General features: G+C 57.4%; 1 protein-coding gene and 1 long non-coding RNA gene across 19 annotated transcripts in view; both read left to right on the top strand.

Annotated features, from left to right (window-relative positions):
• Positions 1–1644: 1644 nt before the first annotated feature.
• On the top strand, positions 1645–22953 carry LOC118899123 (ankyrin repeat domain-containing protein 13D). 17 transcript variants are annotated; one of them, XM_036860212.1, is made up of 18 exons: positions 1647–2055; positions 2630–2765; positions 2875–3008; positions 3879–3924; positions 4007–4150; positions 4401–4590; positions 10416–10482; positions 10884–10965; positions 11164–11225; positions 11333–11463; positions 12416–12573; positions 12663–12779; positions 12865–13028; positions 13108–13196; positions 13464–13809; positions 14236–14437; positions 15688–15728; positions 16307–16397. In XM_036860212.1, exons 1-15 carry the CDS (start codon positions 1966–1968, stop codon positions 13747–13749), a joined length of 1896 nt encoding a protein of 631 aa, XP_036716107.1. In that variant the 5' UTR covers positions 1647–1965; the 3' UTR covers positions 13750–13809; positions 14236–14437; positions 15688–15728; positions 16307–16397. The 17 variants fall into 17 exon arrangements, with proteins under 17 accessions (XP_036716113.1, XP_036716115.1, XP_036716107.1 ...); XM_036860213.1 differs by having other exon boundaries at positions 14323–14437; XM_036860220.1 differs by having other exon boundaries at positions 1646–2055; positions 2884–3008; positions 13464–14437.
• Positions 22954–25765: 2812 nt separating this feature from the next.
• Positions 25766–26563, top strand: part of LOC118898700 — a 29369-nt gene continuing 28571 nt past the window's right edge. For both annotated transcript variants that reach the window (XR_005020802.1, XR_005020803.1), the window contains exon 1: positions 25766–26124. This is a non-coding gene — a long non-coding RNA (uncharacterized LOC118898700). The remainder of the gene's footprint in view (positions 26125–26563) is intronic.

Consider the following 26563-nt stretch of genomic DNA (forward strand, 5'->3'; position numbering starts at 1 on the left):
TCATAATGATGGTGGTGGTAAAGGAAGAGATGCAAAGGGGTCAGATGGGAAGAACGTGGCCCAGTGGGAATGGGCGGGACCTGGGGACGAGACAGAGGTGGGAGTCCAAAATGGCACAGCAGGAGGCCCGTGCTATCACTCAGAGTCACGACAGCCAGGGAGCAGAGCTGGCTGGAAGGGAAGAGGGTGAACGTGGCTGCATCTGGTTTGGAACCTGCTGATGGATTGCATGGGACATCGGGCACGGAGGTGTCCCAGAGGGAGCTGAAATGTGGTCCTGCAGGTGGCATCAGGGTGACAGTGGGAACAGACAGGCTTTCAGCTGGGAGAAGACCGACTGGGAGTCGGGGAGGGACAACAGGGGCCCCGGGAAAGGGTTGAGAAGACAGTGGAATTAGGAGTCAAGGGCTGGGTGGGGGGAGTCGTGTCCAAGGCCGCAGAAACCAGGAGAGGCTGGGCCTGAGACAGTCCCTTTAGATTTGGGGTGAAGAGGGCTTGGAGACAGGGTAGCCCCTTTTAAGGAAGGTGGAGGCTAGAGAAGGCTGCAGCAGTGGCAGCCGGCAGGGACTGATTTTAGAGTTCTGGACGTTCAGAGGCCTTTAAGCTGTCCTAGACCCAAGGACATTACAGTGACCTGATGACACCACAGCGTAGGGTAGCAAAGTGATCCCAGAGAGCACAGGAGCCACCTGGCCACAGTGAGAGGGCAGGGTGAAAATGGCAACTAGGGCCTCCCAGCCCAGAGACGCAGCTCAAACACCTACATCAAACTATCTGGTCATTTTTTAAATAGGGAGACTGAAACTAGAAGGTCAGCCTTGGCTGCCTCACCAAGTCCAGGACCAAAACCCAGGCTAAGGCCAGGGTAAGGACACCAGAGCTCAGCCAGCGGAGGCCTGCGCCCTGGTTCCGGTGTGGGTGGAGGGGCTGGCCCTGATTTCGAAACTCTCCTTCCTCTCCTGACACTGGCAGCAAAGTGCAGCCTCTGCAAAAGGGATGCACGCGGTGGATGAAAGCAGCCACTCACGGTGAACAGCCCTCCAGAAGATCTAGAGCTAGCCAGGCCTGCTCCCCCACCCCCCCGTACCCCCATTCCTGACTCCAGTGCACCCCCCACGCCAGGGCAAGGTCCAACCCATGGTGTGCCACCAGCATACACTGGCCCAGGTCCCTGAGGAAGGTGCTTCAGGCTAAGCTGGTCAGCATTTAGGGGCATCTCAGAGGTGATGGGGAGGCAAGCCAGCACCTCGCATCCCACCCGCACACACAGGCCTGGTCGGTACCCGCGGAGTCTGGGGTAAGAAGACGGGGCCACATACAAGGAACTGCCGGGCAAACGCGCGTAACCCAACAGCCACCGGACCGCGGCCCGCTGAGCACGCACGCGCACACCCGCGCGCACGTCCCGGGGACCCCGGCCCCGCCCCTCGCCGAACCGCCCAGTCTCCGGACTCCCTCCTTCCCCTTCCGGACCCGCCAGGATGGGTCTGCGCCGTGTCTGAGGCGCCCCCTGCAGGGCGCTGGCGGAGCTGCATCCAGGCCCCGCCCTCCGGAACGCCCTCCGCAGACCCTTCCCGGCTGAGACCCGGGCTGAGGCCCGGGTCCTGGCTTCTGCCCTGGCGCACGTGGTCACCAGGGCTGCTGGGCAGCACCCCTCGCCCGCCCCCGGCGAGCGCCGGCCCGGCTGAGGTTTCCGTGGCGGCGAAGCAAGGGTGCGCCAGGCCCGACGCCCCGCCCCGCCTCGGCGCAGCCCCGCCCGCCGGGCCCGCCGAACCCGCCCTCCCCTCTGCCTGCGCCGCCGCTGCTGCCGCCACTGCCGCGGGGGCGCGGGGGCTGCGGTGGGCGCTGCTCCGGCTCGGCGCGGACGGGAGGCGAGGGGGCCGCGCCAGGCCCGAAGCCGAGGCGGAGCCGGGCCGCCCCCGCCGCGCCCGCCGGCCCGCTCGGGATGAGGCGCTGAGGCCCAGCATGGCAGGCTCGGGCCCCACCTTCCCGCTGCATCGGCTCGTCTGGGCGAACCGGCACCGCGAACTGGAGGCCGCGCTAAACAGCCGCCAGGTGAGGCCCATCGGGCGCCCGGGCCGTCCTCCTGGTCCCCCACCCAAATCTGTGGTCTGCCTCGGGAGGCCGGCTGCCTGGCTCCCTCTCCCTGGCCCAGAAGAGAGGTCACCTGCCCCTCGATCTTGGGCTTCTGGCCTCGGCTCCCGGCACTGGGCCTTGCCCTGTCGGTCTCCCCGCTTCACACTGCATCCAGCCTCCGAACTCGCGCCGCACCACCCCTAAGCCAGGCTGAGAAAAGCAGCCCGGTCCTGATCCCCAAGTCAGTCCAAACTCTTGACATCGGCAGCTGCACCTCTACCTGACCAGGCCCTCCCCGCACCCCACCCCCGCCCCTGCCCACCACCACCGGGCCTCAAGCTCTGTCCCTCGCAGAGGGCAGGAGAGGTGGGCAGGCCCTTCCCACCTAACCCCTCTCCTCCTTTGCCAGGACACTCAGGCCACCCTTTGCCATTTCCACCACCTGTGTGCTGTCCTTATTTCCTGCAGTGACTCCCAACCCTGTTCATCCCAGTGGCCTTCTTGCCTTGGCCTCTCCTTACTTGCCCTGTGCTGAGTGTCTCATCTCCCCCAGCACGACATTGAACAGGAAGACCCCCGGGGGCGCACCCCCCTGGAGCTGGCCGTGTCCCTGGGGAACCTGGAGTCCGTGAGAGTCCTCCTTCGACACAATGCCAACGTGGGCAAAGAGAGCTGCCAGGGCTGGGCAGGTACTGCAGAGGGCAAAGGGGCTCCCCTGAGGCTGGCAGCGGGGGGGTGGTGTGTGGGGGTGAATGGCCAGGCCTGGAGCCATCTAGAGAGCTCCCCTCAGCAGCCCAGTGCCCCCAGTCCTGCAGGAGGCAGTCAGCACTGGGGACCCTGAGATGGTGCAGCTGGTACTCCAGTATCGGGACTACCAGAGGGCCACGCAGAGGCTGGCTGGCATTCCGGAATTGCTCAACAAACTCCGCCAGGTACAGCAGGACGTAGAGGTGTGGCCAGTAAGGGGGGGGTGTGGGGCGCCATGGAGGGGACCATGACAGACTATGTGGGGTAACCCTGCCGGGCCTGGCCTTGGAAGGGCACCCAGCCTGTGCAGCATGCTTTCCTGACACTGTCAGTGACTTCCCTCTCTCTTGACCCCAGCCCAGGGTCATGTAGGAATGAGAAGCAACCGGGCCCACATGGATGAGAGTGGGCCCTTTGGGGAGAAAGCCTTTTGCCAGCATAGAGGGTCCTCTGGTGCTAGAAATCTCAACAGAGCTTTAGATCATGGGTCTCCTGGTTAATGCAGATTTCCTGGAAGGAGGATTTCATCCAACTTAGCGGATGCGGCCTGGACTCCTGTCCACCCTTCTCAAAGCACACAGTGGGCGGGCAGGGGGGCCCCCACTGGGAGAGCACACTACCTTGTGCCCTCCACCCCAGGGGCAGGCCCCCAGGGGGTCATTGTGCCCCCTTTGCAGATGAGGACTCTGGTATCCAGAGGGGGCAGAAGCTCCCCCAGGGACCCCCAGCGGGCTAGTGGCCAGGTTGAGCCTGGCCCCAAGCTTGCAGACGCTTATAGCCTGATGACTTGCAGACCTTTCAGGCCCCACTTGGCCCACCCTTTCCTGGGTGGGGTTTGGCTGGGTTGGGGGCAAAGCTGGACCACGCCGGCACATCGTGCCTCGCTGAGGGAATTCCCTGGTTGGCACTCTGTGCTTCCACTGTGGGGGGCTGGGTTTGATCCCTGGTTGGGGAAGGGCTGGGCTCCCAGAAGGGGGCCTGTGGACAAGGGGCTTCCCAGGCCCGCTGGGCCCCGCTGCAGGCAGGGCCCTGATCGGCGCTCTGGTCTATCTCAGGCCCCCGATTTCTACGTGGAGATGAAGTGGGAGTTCACCAGCTGGGGTGAGTGGGGACCTCTTGGCTCTCAGGGGCCTGGGCTGGGGCCGTTGGGAAAGAACCTCGGTGACCTCTGTGCCTCCTGCAGTGCCCCTCGTGTCCAAGATGTGCCCGAGTGATGTGTATCGCGTGTGGAAGCGGGGTGAGAACCTGCGGGTGGACACCAGCCTCCTGGGCTTTGAGCACATGACCTGGCAGCGCGGCCGGAGGAGCTTCATCTTCAAGGGCCAGGGTGAGCTCTGGGGGGCTCCCCGCAGGCACACAGCAGACCAGCGCCCCCAGGTTCTCCCGTGGCTTGTGAGGACAGTGCTGTCCTCTGTCTCTATCTCCAGATGTGGAAATGGAGGCGGGGGTGGAGGGCGTCCAGAGGCTGAGGCCACACCCCGTAGCAGGAGGCAGCTGAGGGCAGCACGATAGCCCTCTGGCCACTGTCTGGGCCTGGCACTTATTTGTCCCCCTCACACCCCCACGCCGGCTGGCAGAGGCGGGAGCCTTGGTGATGGAAGTTGACCACGACCGGCAGCTGGTGCACACGGAGACACTGGGGCTCACGCTGCACGAGCCTGAAGCGCTGCTGGCCACCATGCGGCCCAGTGAGGAGCATGTGGCCAGTCGCCTCACCTCTCCCATCGTCTCCACCCACCTGGACACTCGCAATGTGGCCTTCGAGAGGTTAGTTGGGGCCTGGCCACACCGTGGGCAGTGCCCTCGAGCCTCTAGTTCAGGCTTCTGGGAGGCTGAGCCCCTCGCAGAGGCTGCTGGGGAGGGGGAGGGGGTTCCTGCAGGCCCAGTGTCTCTTCTGGACCACCTGCTGGTCCTGGGTCCTGTGGCACCTTCCAGCTCCTGCACGCCTGTCTGTACTGGCAGCTGTCTCCCTGGGAGGAGGCTGGGTCAGGGAGTCCCCAGTTTCCTGACTTCTGACCTCACGTGTTTTCCCATAAAAACAAGGATTGAGGCTGCCGTGCAGGGCAGCTGATTGCAGCAGCGCCGGCTTCTCAGCGGTGCAGCTGCGTCTGGGCCAGAGTCCTTTGTGGGTAGCCTAGGAGCCCACCCTTCCGGTAGGGTGTTATTTCTCTGACAACATGTGCCCCAGTTCCAATAACAGACTTCAGAAACACTTTTTTTTTAAAAACAGCTTTCTTGAGATATAATTTTGTATACTGTACCGTTCACCTATTTAAAGTATGCAATTCAGTGGTTTTTAGTATTTTCACAGATATGTAACCGGTACCACCGTCCAATTTTAGAACATTTTCGTCACCTCAGAAAGAAACCCTGTACCCTTTAACAATCATCGCCCAATCAACTCCCTTTAACAATCAACAATCCCCTCCCCCCCAGCTAATCTACTTTCTGTCTCTATAGGCTTTCCTGTTCTGGATTTTTATATGAATAGAATAATACAATATGTGTGGTCTTTTGTGACTGGCCTCTTCTGCTTAGCGTAATGTTTTCAAGGTTCATCCAAGTTGTAGCATGTAACTGCTGCGTTCCTTTTTATGGCCAGGTTCGTTGCACGAGTATCCCACATTTTGTTTATTCATTCGTCCATTGACGGACATCAGGATTATTTCCACCTTTTGACTGTTGACTATTTGACTATGAAGAATGCTGCTCTGAACATTAGTGTACAAGTTTTAGTGTGGACATACGTTTTCTTTCTCTTGGGTATTTACCTGCGAGTGGAATTGCTAGGTCCTGTGGTGACATGTGGTAATTCAACACAGATGTTTAATTGTTTGAAGAGCTGCCAGACTATTTACCAAAGGGGCTGCAGCATTTTACATTCCCATCAGCGGTATATAAGGGTTCTAATTTCTCCACATCCTCACCAACCTTACCGCTCATTTATTTATTTATTTTGGGGTTATAACCATCCTAGCAGGTGTGAAGTGGTATTCATTGTGGTTTTGATTTACATTTCCTTAATGACTAATGATGTTGAGCATCTTTTCATGTGCTTATTGGCCATTTGTATATCTTCTTTGGAGAAGTGTCTATTCAGATCCTTTGCCCATTTTATCTTTTTTTTTAAATTAATTAAATTAATTTGGCTGCACTGGGTCTTTGTTGCCGCCCACGGGCCCCCTGCAGCCGCGGCGGGCGAGCGTGGGCCACTCTTCACCACGGCACGCGGGCTTATCATTGCGGCGGCTTCTCTTGCTGCGGAGCACGGGCTCTAGGTGCACGCTGAGGGCCGTGGCCCGCAGGCCCAGTAGTCGCAGCTCGCGGGCTCCAGAGCGCAGACTCAGTAGTTGTGGCGCACGGGATAAGCTGCTCCGCGGCATGTGGGATCCTCCCGGACCAGGGATCAAACCCGTGTCCCCCGCATTGGCAGGCGGATTCCCAACCACTGCACCACCAGGGAAGTCCCCCTTTGCCCATTTTAAAAATTGGGTTATCTTTTTATTATTGAGTTACAAGAGTTCTTTGTATGTTCTAGGTAGAAATCCCTTATCAGCTACATGATTTGCAAATATTTTCTCCCATTCTGTGGGTTGTCTTTTCACTTTCTTGATGGTGTCCTTTGAAGCACAAAAGTTTTTAATTTTCATGAAGTCCAGTTTATCTCTTTTTCCTTTTGTTGCTCGTGCTTTTAGTGTCGTATCTAACAATACTTTGCCAAATCCAAAGTCATGAAGATTTTCCCCTATGTTTTGTTCTGAAAGTTTTGTAGTTTTAGTTCTTACACTTAGCTCTTTGATTTGTTTTGAGTTAATATTTGTATATGGTGGGAGGTAAGGATTCAACTTCATTCTTTTGCATGTGACTATCCACTTGTTCCAGCACTGTTTGTTAAAAAGACTATTAATTCCCATTGAACTGTCTTGGCACCCTCGTGGAAAAATCAGTTGACCAGAGATGTATGGGTTTATTTCTAGACTCTCAATTCTATTCCACTGATCTGTATGACTCTCTTTGTGCACTGTCTTAATCACATGTTGCTTTGTAGTAAGTTTTTGATATCGGAAAGTATAAGTCTTCCGACTTTGTTCTTCTTTCTCAGGATTATTTTACGTATTCTGGGTGGGTCCCTTGAAATTTCATATGAATTCCAGATTCAGCTTGTCAATTTCTACAGAGAATTCAGGTGGGATTCTGATAGTGTTTGTGTTGAATCTGTAAAACAGTTTGGGGAGTATTGCCATTTTAATAATGGTAAGTCTTCTGCCACGAACGTTGGATATTTTTCCATTTTAGATCTTTAATTTTTTTTCAGTGATGTTTTGTAGTTTTCAGAGTATAAGTTTTACACTTACAGTAAATAAATTTATTCTAAGTATTTTATTCTTTTTGATGCTATTATAAATTGAATTGTTTTCTTGATTACATTTTTGAACTGTTCATTGCAAATCTATAAAAATACAATTGATTTTTATATATTGATCTTACATCCTGCAATCTTGTCAAACTCATTTTTTAGTTCTAATGGGTTTTTAGTGGATTCCTCATATTTTTTATATGTAAGATCGTGTCATCTGTTAATAGTTTTACTTCTTCCTTTCTAATCCGAATGCCTTTTATTTCTTTTTTTTTTTTTTTTTGTCTAAATGCTTTGTCTGGAACCTCCAGTAGAATGTTGAATAGGAGTGGCAAGGACAGACATCTTTATCTTGTTTCTGATAAAGAAACAAGGGGGAAAGCATTCAGTCTTTCATCATTAAGTGTGACATTAGTTGTGGGTATGCTTTATCAGGCTGAGGAAGTTGCCTTCTGTTCCTACTTTGTTGAGTGTTTTTATCGTGAAAGGGTTTGGGTTTTGTCAAATGCTTTTTCTTTGTCTATCGATATGATCATGTGACTTTTATTTTTATTCTATTGATATGTGTTGCGCTCAGTTAATTTTCAGATGTTGAACCAACCCCGTATCCCTGGGATGAATTTCACTTTGTCGTGGTGTATAATTCTTTTCATATCTTGCTAGATTTGGTCGGCTACTATTTTGTGTCCATATTCCTAAGAGGTAATGGTTTATAGTTTTCTTGTAATGTCTTTGCCTGGTTTTAGTATCTGGGCAATGCCTCATTGAATGAGTTAGGCAGTGTCACCTCCTTGTCTATTTTTTTGCAAGAGTTTGTGAATAATTGGTATTAATTCTTCTTTAAAAGTTTGGTGGGATTCTTTGGTGAAGCCATCTGGGCCTGGGCTTTTCTTTGTGGGTTCTTTTTGGTTTGTTTTTGTTTTTACTGCTTCAGTCCCTTTACTTGTTACAAGTCTGTTAGATTATCTACTTCTTCTTTAGTTAGTATTGGTAGTTTATGTCTCTCTAGGATTTGTTTACTTCATCTAAATTATCTAATTTGTTGGGGTACAATTGTTCATCATATTCTTTTATTTATAATCCTTTTTATTTCTGTAATGTCAGTAGTAATGCCCCCTCTTTCATTTCTGATTCTGGTAGTTTGAGTCTTCCCTCTTTGTCAATTCCATTGATCTTTTCAAAGAACCAGCTTTTGGTTGAATTGATTTTCTCTATTGTTTTTCTATTCTCCATTTCATTAATTTTCACTCTAATATTTATTATTGCCTTCCTTCTGCTTGCTGTGGGTTTAGTTTGCTCTTTTCCCAGTGTCTTAATATGGAAGGTTAGCTTATTGATTTAAGATCTTCTTTCTTTTTTTTTAAAAAATTAATTAATTAATTTATTTATTTATTTTTAGCTGCGTTGGGTCTTTGTTGCTGCGCGCAGGCTTTCTCTAGTTGCGGCGATCAGGGGCTTCTCATTGCGGTGGCTTCTCTTGTTGCGGAGCACAGGCTCTAGGCGCGGGACTTCAGTAGTTGCAGCACATGGGCTCAGTAGTTGTGGCTTGCAGGCTCTAGAGCGCAGGCTCAGTAGTTGTGGCTTGCAGGCTCTAGAGCGCAGGCTCAGTAGTTGTGGCACACGGGCTTAGTTGCTCCGTGGCACGTGGGATCTTCCCGGACCAGGGATCGAACCCGTGTCCCCTGCATTGGCAGGCGGATTCTTAACCACTGCACCACCAGGGAAGCCCAAGATCTTCTTTCTTAATATAGTTATTTACAGCTATAAGTTTCCCTCTAAACATTGCTTTAGTTGTGTCCCATAAGTTTTGGTATGTTGTATCTTCGTTTCCCTTCATCTCAAAGTATTTTCTGATTTTGCTTTTGATTTATTCTTTGATCCATTGGTTATTTAGGAGTATGTTGTTTACTCTTCCCATATTCATGAATTTCCCAAGTCATCTTTTTTCTGTTACTGATTCTGATTTCACTCAGTTTTTTTTTTTTTAAATTAAGGTTGCTTTTTGGTGTTGTTGTTATTTATTTATTTTATTTATTTATTTTTAGTCTCGTTGTGTCTTCGCTGCTGCGCTCGGGCCCTCTCTAGTTGCGGTGAGCAGGGGCCGTTCCTCGCTGCAGTGAGCGGGCTTCTCATTGCGGTGGCTTCTCTTGTTGCTGAGCACGGGCTCCAGGCACGCAGGCCTCAGTAGTTGTGGCACGTGGGCTCAGTAGTTGTGGCTCGCGGGTCCAGATGCTCTGCGGCACGTGGGATCCTCCCGGACCAGGGCTTGAACCCGTGTCCCCTGCAGTGGCAGGCGGATTCCCAACCACTGCGCCACCAGGGAAGCCCTCATTCAGTTGTGATTGGAGAACACACTGTGTATGATTTCTGTCCTTTCAGTTGTATTGAGGTTTCTTTTATGGCCGAGCCTACGGTCTATCCTGAAGAATGTTTCACATGCCCTTGAGCAGAATATGTATTCTGTTGTTGTTGGGTGGAGTGATCTAAGGACGTCCATCAAGTCTAGTTCATAGTGTGTTCAAGTCTTCTGTTTCCTTGTTGATCTTCTGTCTACTTGTTCTATCCATTATTGAAAGTGGTGTACTGAAGTCTCCAACTATTATTGTTGAATCAGACATACTTTTATTTTTAAATTTTTATTATGGAAAATTTCAAGCACATATGAAAGAACAGAGACTAGTATAATGTTCTCATCACCCAACTTCAGCATTTATCAACATTTTGCCCATCTTTTTAAAAAAATTTTTTGGCCACGCCGCATGGCTTGTGGGATCTTAGTTCCCCCCAACCAGGGATCGAACCCGGGCTCTCAGCAGTGAAAGCGCTGAGTCCTAATCACTTGACCGCCAGGGAGTTCCCAGCATTTTGCCAATCTTGTTGAATCTACCCTTCCTCACTTTTTTCCTGTTTTCTTTTTCCCCCAACTATTTTAAAGCACATCCCAGATGTCGTATCATTTCAATAGTAAATGCTTCTGCGTGTGACTCTAACAGATAAGGATGTTTTTAAACCGAGCCCCAACGCCATTATCACACGTAGCAAAAATTAATAATTCCCCAGTACTTTCTAGTTCTCAGTCCTCTGTTCATTTGTCCCCAGCTGTCCAGGCAGCCTCTTCAAGGCCCCTGTGTGTTTCACAGCGGGAAGGCTAATTGGAGGGGGTCTTTGGAAGGGACGACTTTGGCCAGAGTTGGGGGGTGTGGGTCCTCATGAGCTCCTGTTTGGTCTGTTTCAGGAACAAATGTGGTATCTGGGGCTGGCGGTCTGAGAAGATGGAAACCGTTAGCGGCTACGAGGCCAAGGCAGGAGAGGCTAGTGGTGGGAGCTGGGGTAGGAGACGAGGCCCAGGAGCTCTGCCCCTTCTCCGCATCCACCCTGTGTGGAGGGAGAGACCCAGCAGCCCGTGGGCTCCGGATGCCCTGTGTGGCCATGGGAACTCAGTGGGGCCCGAGTGCCCAGCCCCTGCTGAGCACGCAGGGGTTACCCACAGCACGGGCCCACACCCGGATCACCGAGATGAAGCCAGGAGCATTTTACCCTCATTAGTGACTCCCCGGGGTTCAGACCCCGCCCCCTCCACTGTGGGGAGCGGGATCCTGTCTGTCCCTGGGGACAGGAGGACTTGGGTCCTGTGCTGGTGAGGCTGAGTGTGGGGAGCAGGCTCTGAGCCCCCAGCTCCCCCTGTGTCCCCCCTGCTCCCCAGGTGTACAGCGCCACCAATGTGGAGCTGGTGACACGCACACGCACGGAGCACCTCTCCGATCAGGACAAGTCGAGGAGCAAAGGTAAACCCAGGTGCGCCTGCCTGCTGCCCAGTCACACCGTACGGGGTGGTCACCCTGGTCTGGGGTCAGGGCCAGAGTATCTGGGACCAGCTGGAAGGCTTCCACCACAGGGGAGGCTCCCAGGGTGGAGAGGAGGTGTGGGCAGTCTGGGGGGCAGTGGCCCCAGGTCCCCTCATGGGCTCCACCCCTTCTCCTTAGGGGGGAAGACTCCATTCCAGTCCTTCCTGGGGATGGCCCAGCAGCACTCCTCCCACAATGGGGTGAGCCGGGGCTGGGGGGCGGGGGCTGGGGGCCAACTAGCAGGGCCCACTGGGCGGGGCCGGGCCGGCGCCTCCCGAGCGCTAAGCCTGGTCCCGGGGCCACCCAGGCTCCTGTGCAGCAGGCAGCCAGCCCCACAAACCCCACCGCCATTTCCCCCGACGAGTACTTTGACCCCAACTTCAGCCTGGAGTCGAGGAACATCGGCCGCCCCATTGAGATGTCCAGCAAAGTACAGAGGTGAGGTCTGGGGGCTGGCGGGGGGCTTCCCTCTGGGCCAGGGGCCCCTGCCTGGTGCCCCCGAGCCCTTGCAGACCCTGTCACACACAGGGCCCCCTGGAGTGGGGGACTCACTCACCCAGCTGGCTGCCTTCTCGACTTCACTCTCTGGGGGCCGGGGCCAGGTCTGCTTTAGCCATGGTCCTTGGCACCCAGCTCGGGGCTTGGCTCAGAGGACTGGTCGCTCTTCTTGGTGAACGACTGAATGGGCAGCACCACCCATGTATGGTTTTCTGTTCAACTGAACGAGCACCTGTGGGGGGTCAGCTTGTGGCAGACAGGAAGGGCACGCGGCTCTAACACCTCCTGGTTTCGTGGCCCAAGGAATCACCTTCCCCTCTGAGAGTCTAGTCTCCCCCTCAGTAAAATGAGAACAGTTGCCTTTGGCCACCTGCTTACAAGGGTGCTGTGAGGCTCTGATGAGCCGTGACTTCTAGCGCGTCTGGTGGGCCCAGCACTGTGCCAGAAACCTCACGTGGATTCCCTCCGCCACGCGGCGGCAGGGCTGGGATGCGACCCCAGCAGTGCGGTCCTGAACTGTCGGGCTGTGCTGGACCCCAAGAGTACGGCGAAGTGCGACGTGCTGGCTGGCTGTGGGCCGAGGAGGACGACAGGGCCGTGGACGAGGCAGGACTGAAGCCAGGAGCTCAGCCCTGCCCTCCTCATCCAGGAGAGCTGAGCTGGCACAAAGCACCCGGGACCCAGCCTGAGCCCAGGGCCTGGGGGCAGCTCAGGCTCTGGGGCCAGAAGGACATAAGCTCCTGGGGGAGGCAGGCAGGAGCAGCTGAGCAGAGAAGAGGGTCCCCCAGGCCAGGTGGAGAGCAGGAGTAGAGGCAGATGTCCAGAGTAGGTGGGCCTTAGCAGAGGGGCCACCAGAGGTTCCTTGACCCATGTCCTGCGGTTGGCCGGGCAGGTTCAAGGCAACACTGTGGCTGAGCGAGGAGCACCCGCTCTCCCTGGGTGACCAGGTGATGCCCATCATCGACCTGATGGCCATCAGCAACGCTCACTTTGCCAAGCTGCGCGACTTCATCAACCTGCGCCTCCCGCCCGGCTTCCCGGTCAAGATTGGTGAGAGGGTGGGCCGGGCAGCAGGAGGGCCCCAGGAGTGGGGTGGGCACGGGCTGCAGGGCTGGCTCAGGCTCGACGTCTCCTCACAGAGATCCCCCTTTTCCACGTGCTCAACGCCCGCATCACCTTCAGCAACCTGTGTGGCTGTGACGAGCCCCTGAGCTCGGTGTGGGTGCCAGCGCCTGGCTCTGCCATCGCAGCTTCAGGTACCGCCGTGGGTGGGCACGGGGCTGTGAGGTTCGCTGGTCTCTGCGCACCAGGGGCTGAGCACGACCCCTCTGCCGCACCCAGCGAGCCCCTTCCCCTGTGAGGTGGACCCCACCGTGTTTGAGGTGCCCGACGGGTACAGCGTGCTGGGCGCAGAGCGTAGCGAGCCCCTTCGCGACGAGGACGACGACCTGCTGCAGTTTGCCATCCAGCAGAGCCTGCTGGAGGCGGGCACAGAGGCGGAGCAGGTGGGGTGCGGGCAGGAGCTGGGCCCCGGGCGTGGGCAGGGGTGGCAGAGGTGACAGCTCTGGGCTCTGGCTGCTGCAGGTGACTGTCTGGGAAGCCCTGACCAACACCCGGCCTGGTGCCCACCTTCCCCAGGTCACGGCTTACGAGGAGCAGCTTCAGCTGGAGCGGTGAGGCCCTCCAGGACCTGCCAGGTCCATGTCTCAGCCCTGCCCTGCCTCGAGGACCCTGCCGGCCGGGGGGTTCTTGGCTGGTGGGGTTAAGTAGCAGGGAGGTGCTGGCCCCAGGACCCCACATCCTCTTTGAGGCCACCCTCCATCTTCTGTGCTGCCCACCAGCGAGGGCGGCGTGAGGGATGGGGAGACGGGGCCCGGCCTTGTCTCTGCTCTCCGGTCGTCGGGTCCCAGCCTCCCTGTCCTTATCTTCGGCCTCCACAGCCATGTCCCAGCCCTTGGCCTCCTCCCCAGCCTTAGCGCTCACGGGTCTGCTCTCCCCTCCCATGCCTCGCCTGGAAGGGCCCTCCAGGAGAGCCTGCAGATGTCCATAGAGCCCGGGGCTCCGGGATCCCCTCACGGGACGCCCCCGGCCCCCCCGAGCTTTGAGGAGCAGCTTCGCCTGGCCCTGGAGCTGTCCTCGCGGGAGGAGGAGGAGCGGGAGCGGCGGGGGCGGCAGGAGGAGGAGGACTTCCAGCGCGTCCTGCAGCTCTCGCTCACGGAGCACTGAGCCCCCGGCCCTCGGGGGGCCGGCCCGGCCGGGGCTGCGCCTCCGCCTCCACCCACTTTTGTAACTTATTTATTTATAAACACTCTGCTGCGGGGCTTGGGGCCCGGAGCCCTGGGGGTGGGCTTGCACTGGAGACAGAGGTGGAAATAAAGCGACCCTCAGCAGCAGGCTTGCCCCGCGTGTTGTGGTGGGGGGAGCGCTGGGGGGCACCGAGGGGAGACGCTGTGGGCGGTGGCCTTAGACTTGGGTTTGAATCTTGACCGTGGTCCCCTTAGCCTCTCTGAGCCTCAGTTTCCTCAGCTGTAAACGAGACCACCTCCCACCCCCAGGGCTTCTGGGAGGGTAGAATGAGCCAACAGGTGTCAGGTGCCCTAGTAGGTGCTCCGTGAACGTCAGTTCCCCCAAGCCCTGTCCCACCTACTGGAGACCCCGGTTCTTCCGGCCACACAGCCTGCCTTTACGGGAACCCACCCCTGCTCGTGTCAGGGACGGGGAGAGGCTGGTTCTCCAGACCCTGCCAGGTCAGAGGAGGCCCTGCACCCCAGGCCTGGGTTCCTGACCTGACTCCGGCAGGTTCTACTGCAGTGACGTTAGACAAGTCACTTCCCTCTGCCACCGCCGTGAACCTGCTCAGCCCTGCCCTGCTCACCTCCGAGGTGGCCCTGAGAACCTGCTGTGAGCCTCATGGGTTAGTTCTAAACCCACCCTGATATCCCCTGAAGCTTCGAGTGTCTCTTGGTGATTCATGCTGAGTGGAAGCGCCAGGGCCGACCGGCAGGGAGAAAGAAGTTTGAGGTGCTCCCCACTGAAGACCCACGGTTCCTGGTCCTCTCCAAGCCCCGGGTCCTCAGTCCTTCCTCCCTAGGTCCCATCTCGGCTGGTAGCAGAACGGTTGAGGCCCAGAGCACAGCTCAGGTGACCTAACTGGGCGGAGCAGGGAGGACAGGGGCAGGGGCGCCTCCTGTGAGGAGGGACCGAACCCTGAACCCAACGTAGGCTGCCCCTTCCCGCCCCTTCCCGCTGCCGCCGCCGCCGCCGCCTTTGCCGGGCTCCGCACCTGCGCCCCGCCCCAACGTGTTTCGGGGGGCGGGGACGAGGCGGACCGAACCTGTGGAGACGCGAAGGGAGGGGCGGTGGCCACCGCTTGCGGGCTCCTGAGGCCGGGCTGGACGGGTGTCTGGCCCTTTAAGGTCCGCCCTCGAGGAGGTGCCAGGCCCTGGTGGCTCCGGACTTTCCTTCCTGGTCCTGCGGGGCAGGGACTGTCCGTGGGGCTGCGGGAGGGTGCAGTGGCCCTGCCGGCCAAGGTGCCCCCGGCCTGGTTCCATGGCCCTGGTCACAGTAAGCCGCTCGCCCCCGGCCGGCGGCCACTCCACGCCTGTGGGGCCCACGGTGAGTCTGGCTTTGCTGTGGTCCTGCCCACGCAGCTGGCTGCCACTTGGGCCTGGGGGAGTGCTTGCTGTCTACGGGCAGCCTCCCCTGAAGCCTGGGGGTGTGCGGAGGGGGACTTCAAGTCTCAGGCTGGGGTGGGGAGGGGTTGGGGGGAATCTTGAGGCAATCAGGAACTCGGACCAAGGCGAGATCCGGAGCCGTGACCGCCTGCGGAGGCCCTACCCCGCTCTGGGCCCAGACGGGGGCCAAAGCCTCAGGCGTCTCCAGCCGCGGCCGGCCGTCCCCACCCCCGCCCCCCCCCTCCGCCCCCTTACCTCCGGCCTCTGGACCTGAACCCGGGCCCGGGCTCCCCCAGTGCCTCCACGTGGAGAGAGAACTGGAGCGCGAAGGGGATCTGACCCCCTTTCTGGTTCCATTGCCCACCGCGGGGGTGGGCGGTGTGCGCGGAGGGGGTGCGATCCCTCCACCGTCCACCACAGCAGCCCTGAGACAGGGGAGAGGAGACTCCTTCCCTGCCACTTCACTCTGCCCTGGGGGCTGCTTTCTCAGCAGGACCAGGTGTCCCAGCGCAGAAGCCGGCTCCAGCGAAGGTGAGCACCTCTTCCCAACACACGCACCTCCGTCCAGCCGCCAGCCTTGGCCACCGCCATCCTGGAGGACTTGCAGCCAAAGCCCACTACGTACTATGTGGGGCAGTGTTGCCAGTAGGCACAGCTGGTGGGCACAGCTGGCTACCTTTGCTTTCATCTTCCCCCTGGTCAGTTGGAGCTCCTTCACCCACTGTCCTGGACCTGGCTCTGGCCAGTGGTCACGAGCCAGTGGGCAGCATGGGACGGCAGGGCCTGAGGACTCCTGAGTCCCCACCAGGTTCACAGTATCTACTGAGTTAGGCAGGTGCGAAGGAAAAGGAAGCAACCTCCACCCCTCCTCAGACAAGAATAGGTGGGCTGGAGGCTTGAGAGCCTCCAAGGCAGTGCTTCCCAAAGTGTTGGGGCAGCATTACCCGGGTACTGGTTAGAAATGCACATTCTTAGGCCTCCACTCCAGGGCCACTGAGTCTCTGGGGATGGGGCCCAACACCTGTTTTAACAAACCCTCCAGGTGATTCTGACACACCCTGTCCTAAGGGTTACGATGGGCCATAATGGTTTCCCTGCTCCCCTGCCAGGCAGAGCTTTGCAGTACTCCGCGGGGCTGTCCTGGGACTGCAGGATGGAGGCGATGATGGAGATGCAGCCAAGGCCAGCTCTGAGCCAGTGGAGGAACCCCCTGGGGAGGAGCAGCCCCACGGGGACCAGACAGACAACGGGCATGGGCCCCACAGTCCCAGGAAGCAGGAACAGAGTCAGCACCTGTGCCTCATGGTGGGGCTGCTACGGCCACAAGACGACATCCGCCTGGTGAGGGCCCCGTCCAGAGCCCTCTGGCCCTCTGAAAGGGCAGAGAGCCACTCCCCAGGTGGGAGGAGAGGGTGGAATGGGGCCAGTGTGTGTGTGTTTGGGGAGCAGTGGTGTGAGAGCAGGGGGCCCCCTGGGGAGTGTAGCGGTTACCCAAACCCCGATGACTCTGCTGTTTCGGCTAGAGTTGTCTTAACAGGGCGATCCGGTCATGTCTTCGGGTCTCTGGAGAGCTGGGAAAGGATGGGGAGGTTTGTCCGATGTGAGCCTGTAGGGTCAGATTAGGTCCAAGAGCTGGGAATTACCCAGAGCCGGGTTTCTGTTCAACCAGCACAAGACCTTCCTGACTATGTGAGTTGCCCACAAATGAACTGGTGCTCAGGGGGGCCTGCTGAGCACCCACCGTGGGCTGGTGTGCTGGAGAGCCCCGTGCAGGAATGGGACATAAGCGGGAAAGTGAGGACCAGTTCCCAGATGCCTGTGGAACAATCTCACTGTCTGCAGCAAAATGGGAAAATCAAGACGCAGTCAGTTTTTTGTAAGGCAGAATTAATTCCACAGACGCACCATCCTTTATTGTGAAACTGTGTCCTTAATACTTCTTTGGTGAAAAACATTCCTTGAATCAAATTATGGTAATGGCAAGTGGAAAGGTGTTTCTTAAACCTCCTTCCTAGGCAGAAAAAAAAAAGGGCAATCTGTCATGCCTATTCTCCCCTTTTTTTCACACACACCCTCTCTGAGAAAAATCTTTTTAAACATTTTATTGGACCATGAGGTCCCAAAGTTGGGAACCACTAGATTGTAGCCACTGATCTGGTATCTGGGAAGAGAGGGATGGATGCGGAGGGAGCAGGTGGCAGGTCTGTTCTAGACCCGGATGTGTGTCAGGTGCGGGGCGGGGGAGCAGGGTCCTCTGGGCCACTGTGACCCCGCGCTTTTCCTTTCCCATCTTCCCCAGGCAGCTCAGCTGGAGGCGGCCCGGCCCGCCAGGCTCCGCTACCTGCTGGTAGTTTCCACAAGAGAACGTCTGAGCCAGGATGAGACAGTCCTTCTGGGTGTGGATTTCCCTGATAGCAGGTGGGAGCAGGGAGAGGAAGGGAGGAGGGCAAGGAAGTCAGATGCTGGGCGACAACAGCTTTCCCTCTGTCCCTGCCAGCTCCCCCAGCTGCACCCTAGGCCTGGTCTTGCCTCTCTGGAGTGACACCCAGGTGTACCTAGATGGAGACGGGTAAGAGGTGGCAACTGGAGGGAAGGGAAAGGAGAGGGGCCAGAGGGTGGAATAACTAAGTGTGATGTATGGGGGGGGAGGGGTGCAGGGGTGTGGTGGGTACTGGGGAGCAACTGCAGAACTCTAGGCTGGGCCTACTCTCAGCTCCACTTGAGATTCACTGTGTGATCCTGGGCAAGTCACCTAACTGCTCTGGGCCTCAGCTGCCCTATATCTGGCAAACAGGGCTTATTTTGAAGTTTAGATGATGTGTATATATTTTGAGGACCAGCCTTATGAGGTGGCTAGTGGGTAGGGCTCTCAGGGGGCCCTGTCCCAGAGCCAGGAGCTGGGTTCCACCCCCACCTGGTCTCCCACAGGGGCTTCAGTGTGACATCTGGTGGGCAGAGTCGAATCTTCAAGCCAGTATGCATCCAGACCATGTGGTAAGGGGCTGGGTCTTGAAGATGGCTCAGGGTCTGGGTAGGGGCAGCAGGGAGGACAGCGTGACCCAGCCTCTCCTCTGTCCCAGGGCCACGCTCCAGGTGTTGCACCAGGCATGTGAGGCGGCTCTAGGCAGTGGTCTTGTGCCAGGGGGCAGTGCCCTCGCCTGGGCCAGCCACTACCAGGACAGACTGAGCTCTGATCAGAGCTGCCTCAACGAGTGGATGGCCATGGCTGACCTGGAGTCTCTGCGGCCTCCCAGCATCGACCCCGGCCGGTCAGTACAGGGAGGGGAGGAGGGGGGGGTTGTGCCATGGCAGAGCAGGGAAGGGGCCCCTGGACTGACGGGCTCGGTTCCCAGGACCTCGGGACAGGAGCAGATGGAGGAGGCGATCCGGGCTGAGCTGTGGGAGGTGTTGGACTCCAGTGACCTGGAGAGCATCACTTCCAAAGAGGTGGGCAGGGTGCCGGGGACCAGGGGGAGAGCTGGGCCCTGGTTGCGGGGGCCTCCGGCTGGGCCCCAAAGTGGTCCTCTCCTTGGAGCCTTCCCACTTTAGCTTTCCTCCTGTCTGAGCTGTTCCCACATGCCTGGCCTCAGCTTCTCTGCCTTGATGGGACAGAGTATTGTCCTCAGAGGCCCCAGAGGGAAGGCTGGGGCATCAGGAACCTCGCAAGGCGCCCCCAGCCTCTCCTCAGCCTCCTGCCTGCAGATCCGCCAGGCCCTGGAGCTGCGCCTGGGATGCCCTCTCCAACAGTACCGCGATTTCATCGACAACCAGATGCTGCTCCTCATGGCCCAGCAAGACCGGGCGTCCCGCATCTTCCCCCACCTCTACCTGGTGAGCTGCAGGCTGAGGGCTGGGAGATGGGGCCTGCTGCAGCTGGGGGAGAGGGCCAATGACGCTCTCTCCGTGTTCACAGGGCTCAGAGTGGAACGCAGCGAACCTGGAGGAGCTGCAGAGAAACAGGTAGGGTTTCGAGCCCTCCCAGGACTGCCCGCCCTCTGTCTTCCCCCGTGGGGACACCTGGCCAGAAACCCCCAGAACCCTCTCAGCAGCAGCTAGCTCTGCTTCCAGCTCCGCTCCTGGGGCCGTTCCCCTCGCATGGGCTCAGGCGGGGACAGGGGAACAAGCTACCCTGCTGGTCTGCTGGCAGCTCCCTGGCCCCCTCTTCACCTCCCCCAGCTGGAAAGCAGAAAAGCCCCTCTTGGCCTGAGCACGTGTCTGGGAGGAGGGAGGGCCCCTCTCCCATGGGAGACCTGGCTGCCCGCTCCCATCAGTTCCTGTCACTTGTCCACCGCGGGCTTTCGGGAAACCTGCTGAGACCCTTGGCATCCAGCTGCTGCAGACCCACCCCATCTCGGTTGAACTCAGAAGCCCTTCTCCAGCTGACTTCTGACAGTAACAGAAGGGCGTGTGTTGCAGGCCGCCCAGCAGCTACCTGGAAGCGGGGTGGGGACGGGGCGGGGGGACAGTACTCAAGCCCAGTGGGGTGAACCGATTTGCTCAAGGTCACCGTCATCTCCTCCTCCCACCGCAACTGTGCCGCCCCCACCGGACCCTCAGAACCAAGAAAACTAACACCCAGGGTCCGCCGGCTCTGCTGGCCAACGGGCCTGGTGCCCGTGGCCACGTCAGCCTGGCCTTGTGCCCCGTGCTGCAGGGTGAGCCACATCTTGAACATGGCCCGCGAGATTGACAACTTCTACCCTGAGCGCTTCACCTACCACAACGTGCGCCTCTGGGATGAGGAGTCGGCCCAGCTGCTGTCCCACTGGAAGGAGACGCACTGCTTCGTGGAGGCTGCAAGGTCCGGCCGTCCCACCCCTCCGCCCGCCCCATCCCCGCTTCCTGCCGTCCGGGGCCCGTGCCCTCCTCCTGCCTGCTCTGCCCTCGGCTTTTCTGGCCCTCAGGGTCCTTACCTCCTTTCCCTTCTACTCTGGGCGGTGAGCCCACCACCTACCTGCCTTTCCCCGACACTGACGGCACAGCAAGGGGGCGGGGGAGGGGGAAGCTGACCCGGTTCGGCCTCCACAGAGCGCAGGGCACCCGGGTGCTGGTCCACTGCAAGATGGGCGTCAGCCGCTCGGCCGCCACGGTGATCGCCTACGCCATGAAGCAGTACGGCTGGAGCCTGGAGCAAGCTCTGCGCCACGTGCAGGAGCTGCGGCCCATCGCCCGCCCCAACCCCGGCTTCCTGCGCCAGCTGCAGACCTACCAGGGCATCCTGACTGCTAGGTACGGAGTGGGGGGCAAGGGGAAGGGGGTGGGTGGGTGTGGGTGCTGGAGGTTGCGTCTGGGTCACTGGAAGCTGACTCAGGGCCACCCCCTCGCAGCCGGCAGAGCCATGTCTGGGAGCAGAAAGTGGGTGGGGCCTCCCCAGAGGAGCCCCTGGCCCCCGAGGTCTCTACACCGTTCCCACCTCTTCAGCCAGAACCCGGGGGCAGTGGGGAGCTGAATGTGGTGGGGTTGGAGGAGAGCCAGGCAGCCCCAGAAGAAGAGCCTGGGTCACGGCCCCGTATCAACCTCCGCGGGGTTATGAGATCCATCAGCCTCCTGGAGCCATCCTCAGAGCTGGAAAGCACCTCAGGGGACGGTGACCTGCCAGAGGTGAGGCTGGGACAAAGGAAGGAGCCCAGGTTGAGGCAGAGTGGGGGCCAAAAGGAGGAGGGGGCAGATGGCCGGAGGATGGAGAAAGTCCAGGACTGGGGCTCGGCTTGGCCCTGAGCGGGGGGCACCTGAGCAGGGGGACCACACCCTGGGCAGCTCCTTTTCATCCCCTCAGAGTAGCCGAGGAGACCCGATGAGGACAGGCGAGCTCTGCCTTCCACGGGAGCTGGAGAGCAGTCACGGGACAGGGCCATCTGGTGGGCTCCACAGCCAAACCAGCCCTAGGCTGGCGGCTGCAGGCAGCTCTCAGCCTGACAAAAGGACTTGCTTCCTGAGCGGCAGGGCTGCCCAGCCTTGGAAGGAGCGTCCTCCCCAGGCCAGGAGCTGCACAACCAGCTGTTGACCCCAGATGGGTGTGGATAAGATGATCTCAGCACCCCCTCCCAAATCGGAAGGGCAACCCATCGAAGGATGGCGTGCAGAGGGGTCATAGCACTCACACAGCCAAAGTGCTGGCTGGGTAGCTAAGCAGCCTCTCTGTGCTAAGCGCTGCAGGGCACAAGTGTAAGACCTGGCCCTTGCCTTAGGAAGTCAGGCCCCCCCCATGTGACTTGAGGCCAAGGTGGCTGACCCTTGGAGGAAGGAGAGCTCACCTCACAGAGGACGGGAACATTTGGGAAAGGCTTCCTGGAGGAGGTGGCACTGGGTGTGGAAGGCTCGGGGGAGGAACAGATGGTTGATGGGTGGGCGTGTGTGTTCCTAAAGGCAGGGTGTCCTCACTCGGCACCCAGCCCAGGGCCCAGCGCCCGGAAGATGTTTCCCTTGTGGCTCATGGGACTGACTGTACAAAGCAGTGGGGGGCAAGAGGAGGAGGAGAGGACCCCAAGGACGCGGCGGGCGCAGGGGAGCTAAGGAGGGCTTCTGGGGGCCAAACAGGTGAGGGCTGAGGAGCAGTGGCAGTAGGGCTGGGGTGCTGCCTTCCCTTCGAGGGAAATCTGACCTGTGAGTAGCTCAGTTTTTCTGTATTCACTCAACAGATGCTCTGCATCTACCCTTTTCTAGGCTCTGTGCTCCGTGCCCCTGCCCTGGAACGACTTCCCCGTGACTCTTCTTTATACTCTCATCCTTCCAGGTTTTCTCTCCAAAGGAGTTTTCAGATGAAGACCCTCCACAGCCCTTCCCTCAGCTCTCAAGTGCCAAGGGAGGCCAGCAGGCCCGCAAGGGGCCTTGGCCTGCCCTGAAGTCCCGCCAGTCTGTGGTTGCCCTCAACAACGCCGCCCTGGTGGCCAGCCGGACCCGGGCCTTCCAGGAGCAGCGGAAGCCTGGCTGTCCGTCCACACCCAGGCACCAGCAGGTGGTGAGGCAGGCCAGCGTGGATGACAGTGGCGAGGAGGGCGAGGTGTGAGCCCACACACATTCCCACGCCCCCCTAGACACAAACAGAGGCGCCGGAACACAGCTCCTGGGATGAGCACCCCTCACTCCTGTCGGCCTGTCCACGTTCCTCTTAGCTCCTCCCCAGGAGGCCCCAGACTCCCGTCACTACAGCCTCAGCACCTACAGCCTTAAGTCTCAGACCCATGTCCACCTGTCCAAGGGCTCAAGATTTCCTCCACATTTGGGGATGTGGTAGAGAGACTGAAGGTGCCTTTGGGGGCAACAGTACCCTAGCCTCATTCTCAACTGCTGCCTGAAACACACACTTGCAGCCATGGAATAAAAAACAGAGTTTCTCAGTGCAGAAAGGCTCATGCTCCCTCCCTCCCCTGCTCCTGTCTGCCTCATCCCCCCGACCCCATTTCACTCCTGGGGCTCTGCAGAGAACCAGTGGCCCCCAAAGGCCGAGAGTAACCTCAGTCCCCAAACCTGGGAGGTTCTGAGGAGTGGGGAGCCAGACCCCTCTGACGGGGCTGGCCGGTCAGCCTCCCTCACACCCCCCATAAGCAGCCTGAATCTTCTGCTGCTGCCCCCAGCACCCTCCACCAGCGCTGCACTGGAGCACAGGGCACTACACCAAAGAGAGAGTCTTCTTTCTGAGCTTCATGGCCTCTGGCCAGTTTTTCATAGTCTTCATAGTGTCTGGCTTTGTACTTAGAAAGAAAAAACATTTTCATATTGTTTTCAATTTTATGATAAAGCTTGTCAGTCCACTCTTTCTCTGGTTGCACAAGGAGTGTGGCCTCTCCTTACCCCTTCCAGTCTCTTCATACCTCCCAGGTATCTTGCGACAGGCCGGTTTGGGGAGTGGTGTGTTTGGGGTGCGGTGGGAGGAAGAATGGGGAAGAGAAGAGGGGAGGTCGGCGTTATCTCCCTCATCTCCCCGGGGCAGGGCCTGGGTAAATGCTAGCTGCCCCGCCCCCCTCAGGCAGGTCGGCAGGGGAACAAGTCTACACTGGACAGCAGGTGCTGGGCTCTGCCGGGGCAGCGGAAGGGAGTTACCCATGAGGAAATGGAAGCTGTCGATGCCTATGTGGACAGGACCAAGCCCGTCCCAGAAGCTAAGGCTCCTTTTGGGCACTTGATGCTAGTTCTTGAGCACACTTTGGGTCCCAAGAATCTTCTTCTTGTTACAATGCAAGAGAGCCTGACTTTCCAAGCCAGACTATCACTGCCAGGGAAGAAGGACCCTCGGTGGGCCCTCCCCTCTGCCTAGGGGTTCCTTCTGCCCAATTACAATGTTCAAGAAGAGTAAGTGGGTCCATCTTTGTCACTTCTCTCCCCTCTTGCCAAGATCATATGCTCTGCCCTATAACACTCTAGTTTGGTTGGGGGTTGGGAGTGGGTGGGTGCAGCTCCTTCCCTCAAAGCAGGCCTCAGATAGGAGCTGGCAGCAAATGTTCTTGTCGATTGAGATCTCATGCCCAGTTTTAGGAATGAATCTCTCACCCAGACCCTGGTGGGACCCCCAGCACTGCTCTAACCCTAGTGGACAGAGGAGCAGGAGACTTGGGTTCTAGCCCCAGCTGTATCACTTACAAGTTACTTCATCTTAAGTCTCTGTTTCTTTCTGTAAGACAAAAGGATTAAACCAGGAAATCCCTAGACCCCACCTCCTGCTTTGATATTTTAACAATACGCGTCCTCTGTACTCCGACAGAATTCAGCCTCAACGTGCTCTCTAGAAGAGGAATCATTTGTACCTGTCTGTGGGTAGCAGCCCCAGGGTCACAAGGTGGGGTACAGAGAAGCTAGATGTGATTCTTGATCCATTTGGCTGGTCCACCCTGCTGAGCACTCATGAGTCCCACCCACACTGCCCTTTCAGCAGTTCTGGGCCGGGGCTCGGGGACAGTGGGGGTGACAATGTCAGGAGGGAAGCCAAGGTCGGGCCCTGCCCTCCTGCATTCTGTACAGCTGGGAAGGCAGGATCCAATCATGAACTCAGAGCTGTGGGGCCCACTAGAATCTATGGAAGATTCTGAGAAGTAAGAATTCAGCACGAGGAGAAACAAAAATTGGAGGGGAAATTATCTGCATCAAAAATACAGACAAATGATTAAGAACTATATGTACACTGGGAGTTCCCTGGTGGCCTAGTGGTTAGGATTCCGGGCTTTCACTGCTGTGGCCCTGGGTTCAATCCCTGGTTGGGGAACTGAGGTCCCTCAAGGCGTGGCATGGCCAAAAAAAAAAAAAGAAAAGAAAAGAGAAAGAACTGTATGTATAGACAAAGCTCATACAAATTGCTAAAGGGGCAAAAAACACAGTTTAAAAAAAAAGATATAAAATGAAAAGAGTGTCTCCCTCCGATCTTGTCCTCCAATCCTTCACAGGCAACCATTGTTACCAGCTTCTAAGGCCCTCCAAAGACATTCCATGCTTAAGTCATCAAATACATTTGTGTATTCTTTTTAAAATATAAATTAAAGCATATTAACATACTATTCTGCATTTTGAAAAATTTTTTCATATCACAGAAGAGCTGTACATCAGTACAGAAAGCTCTGCCTAATTTTTAAAATAAGCACACATATTCTCTTTTATGGAATCCATCATGATTTAAGTGGTCATCTACTGATGGCCATTTATATTGTTCTGGGGTGGTTTTTTTTTTTTCCATTTCAAGTAATGCTTAAGTACCCTTGTATATACTTCCTTGTGCACACGTGGCCACTAATTCCATAGGACATATTGCTAGAATTGCCGAAGCAAATTCATTCTTCGTTTTTAATTCTGAAGGGCACTGCCTAATTTCCTTGTAAGAAGTTGCACTAATTTACAACGAATGGGAATGCCTGTTTATGTTCTTAAAGGACTGTCCAACCTGCACATCAGTCATCTCATATGAGCCTTGCAACACTCTCAGAGGAGAAAGCGGAGCCATTACAATTACCACCGTTTTAGAAATAAGGAAACTGAGGCTCAGAGAAGTAACTGGGTCTCTGACAGAGCCTGAATTAGGTTTCTAGATCTCAGTCCAGAGGCCTAACTCGGGAATGGAGAAGGTGGTTCCAGGGCAGTCAACGCACTGGGCAGGGAAGCCGGAGGGATGGTCAGGACAGGCCCTGCTCACGGGGTCCCAATTTAACTCCCACCCCATATAGGAGCCTCTTAGGGGCCGGAGTGGTCGCCCGGACCGACTGGAACACTTGCGCGACGAGGAGCTCGGGTCCCTCGGGCAGCTGGTCCCTCCTGGGCCAGCTCCCACCTCCACAACGTTCTCCCTCCGTCGGGGCCGGCTCGACCCGGCCTGGGACGAGTCACGAGCCAGGGCGTCCCCTCAAGAGAAACTACCTTTCCGGCCTCCGCGGCCTCTCCTACGCCGGCAGCGCCCAGAAAGGGCCCAGGGCGGCCGGGGAACCCTGCGGCTCTGAACGGACCGCGACGCTGGAGCGCCATCTTGCGTCCGTTCCTCTGGCCACCAGGTGACAGCCCGGAAACCACATTTCCCATTGTGCCTAGCGCGTCCGCGCAGGCGCGAAGAGCCTCTTTTTTTTTTTTTTTTTTCGTTTCCAGGGCAACCTCGCTCTGCTCGCTCCAGGTGGCTAGACTCTGCTTAGGGTCGAGCCTTTGCTCCCCGTCCGGTGCCCCGGCGCCAGGACCGGGTCTACAGACTGTTGAGGGGGCAAAGTAGGAGCCTGAGGAGAGGAGGCCAGGCGACCCTGCCTCCCTCCGGGGCCAGCGCTTCCGAATTCTGCTCGGCGTCCGGGCGTCCGCGCCCTCCTGGGGCCTCGGCCTTCTGAGGCGAAGGGGCCAGGGGAGGCCCGGGTTAGCGAGGCCATGTCCGGCTCTGGCCTGCCCGGCCCCGCTCGTTCCACGTCAGCGCTTTGTCACTCCCGGCCGAAGGCCTGCGCGCCGCCGACAAGTACTCCCGAGGCGCGGGCCGGTGAGTTGATGGTTGGCGCCCCAGGCGAAGGTGCTGGTAGCGCCGGGCAGGATAACGAGCGCGCCCAGGGTTGGATACGGCTCTGCCTGTGATGGACCCGGGACCTGCGCTCAGCGCTCTGGGCTTCATTTCCCCCTCTGTAAAATGGAGTTTGGACTGGTACTCTTGTGCACCTTGCGATTCCGTTGCAGAGCAGCCCCTGGCTCTGTGTGACCTAAGGGACATGTCCCTTTATCTCTCTGAGCCCAAGTTTCCTGTCCGTAAAGTAAAGAGGTTGAAGCAGATGATCCCTAAGGTCTCTTCTAGTGGATATGGGGTCGTTGCCCCTCATAGCACACCAAGTGCAAAAAGAAAAAAAGGGACCTGGATGGTTTGAGCAAGAATCTCAGCTCAAGATCTAGAGTCAGAGACACTTGGGTATGTGACTTTGGGCAAAGTG

The sequence above is a fragment of the Balaenoptera musculus genome, chromosome 8, assembly GCF_009873245.2.
Source record: "Balaenoptera musculus isolate JJ_BM4_2016_0621 chromosome 8, mBalMus1.pri.v3, whole genome shotgun sequence".
In the NCBI taxonomy this organism is placed as follows: domain Eukaryota; kingdom Metazoa; phylum Chordata; class Mammalia; order Artiodactyla; family Balaenopteridae; genus Balaenoptera; species Balaenoptera musculus.

Coding starts and splice junctions, on each gene's coding strand:
- LOC118899123 (XM_036860204.1), top strand. CDS start 15,073: ATGGCCCTGGTCACAGTAAGCCGCTCGCCCCCGGCCGGCGGCCACTCC. Junction 15,729..16,306: donor AGAAGCCGGCTCCAGCGAAG/GTGAGCACCTCT, acceptor CTCCCCTGCCAG/GCAGAGCTTTGCAGTACTCC. Junction 18,467..18,550: donor CCCAGCATCGACCCCGGCCG/GTCAGTACAGGG, acceptor CTCGGTTCCCAG/GACCTCGGGACAGGAGCAGA.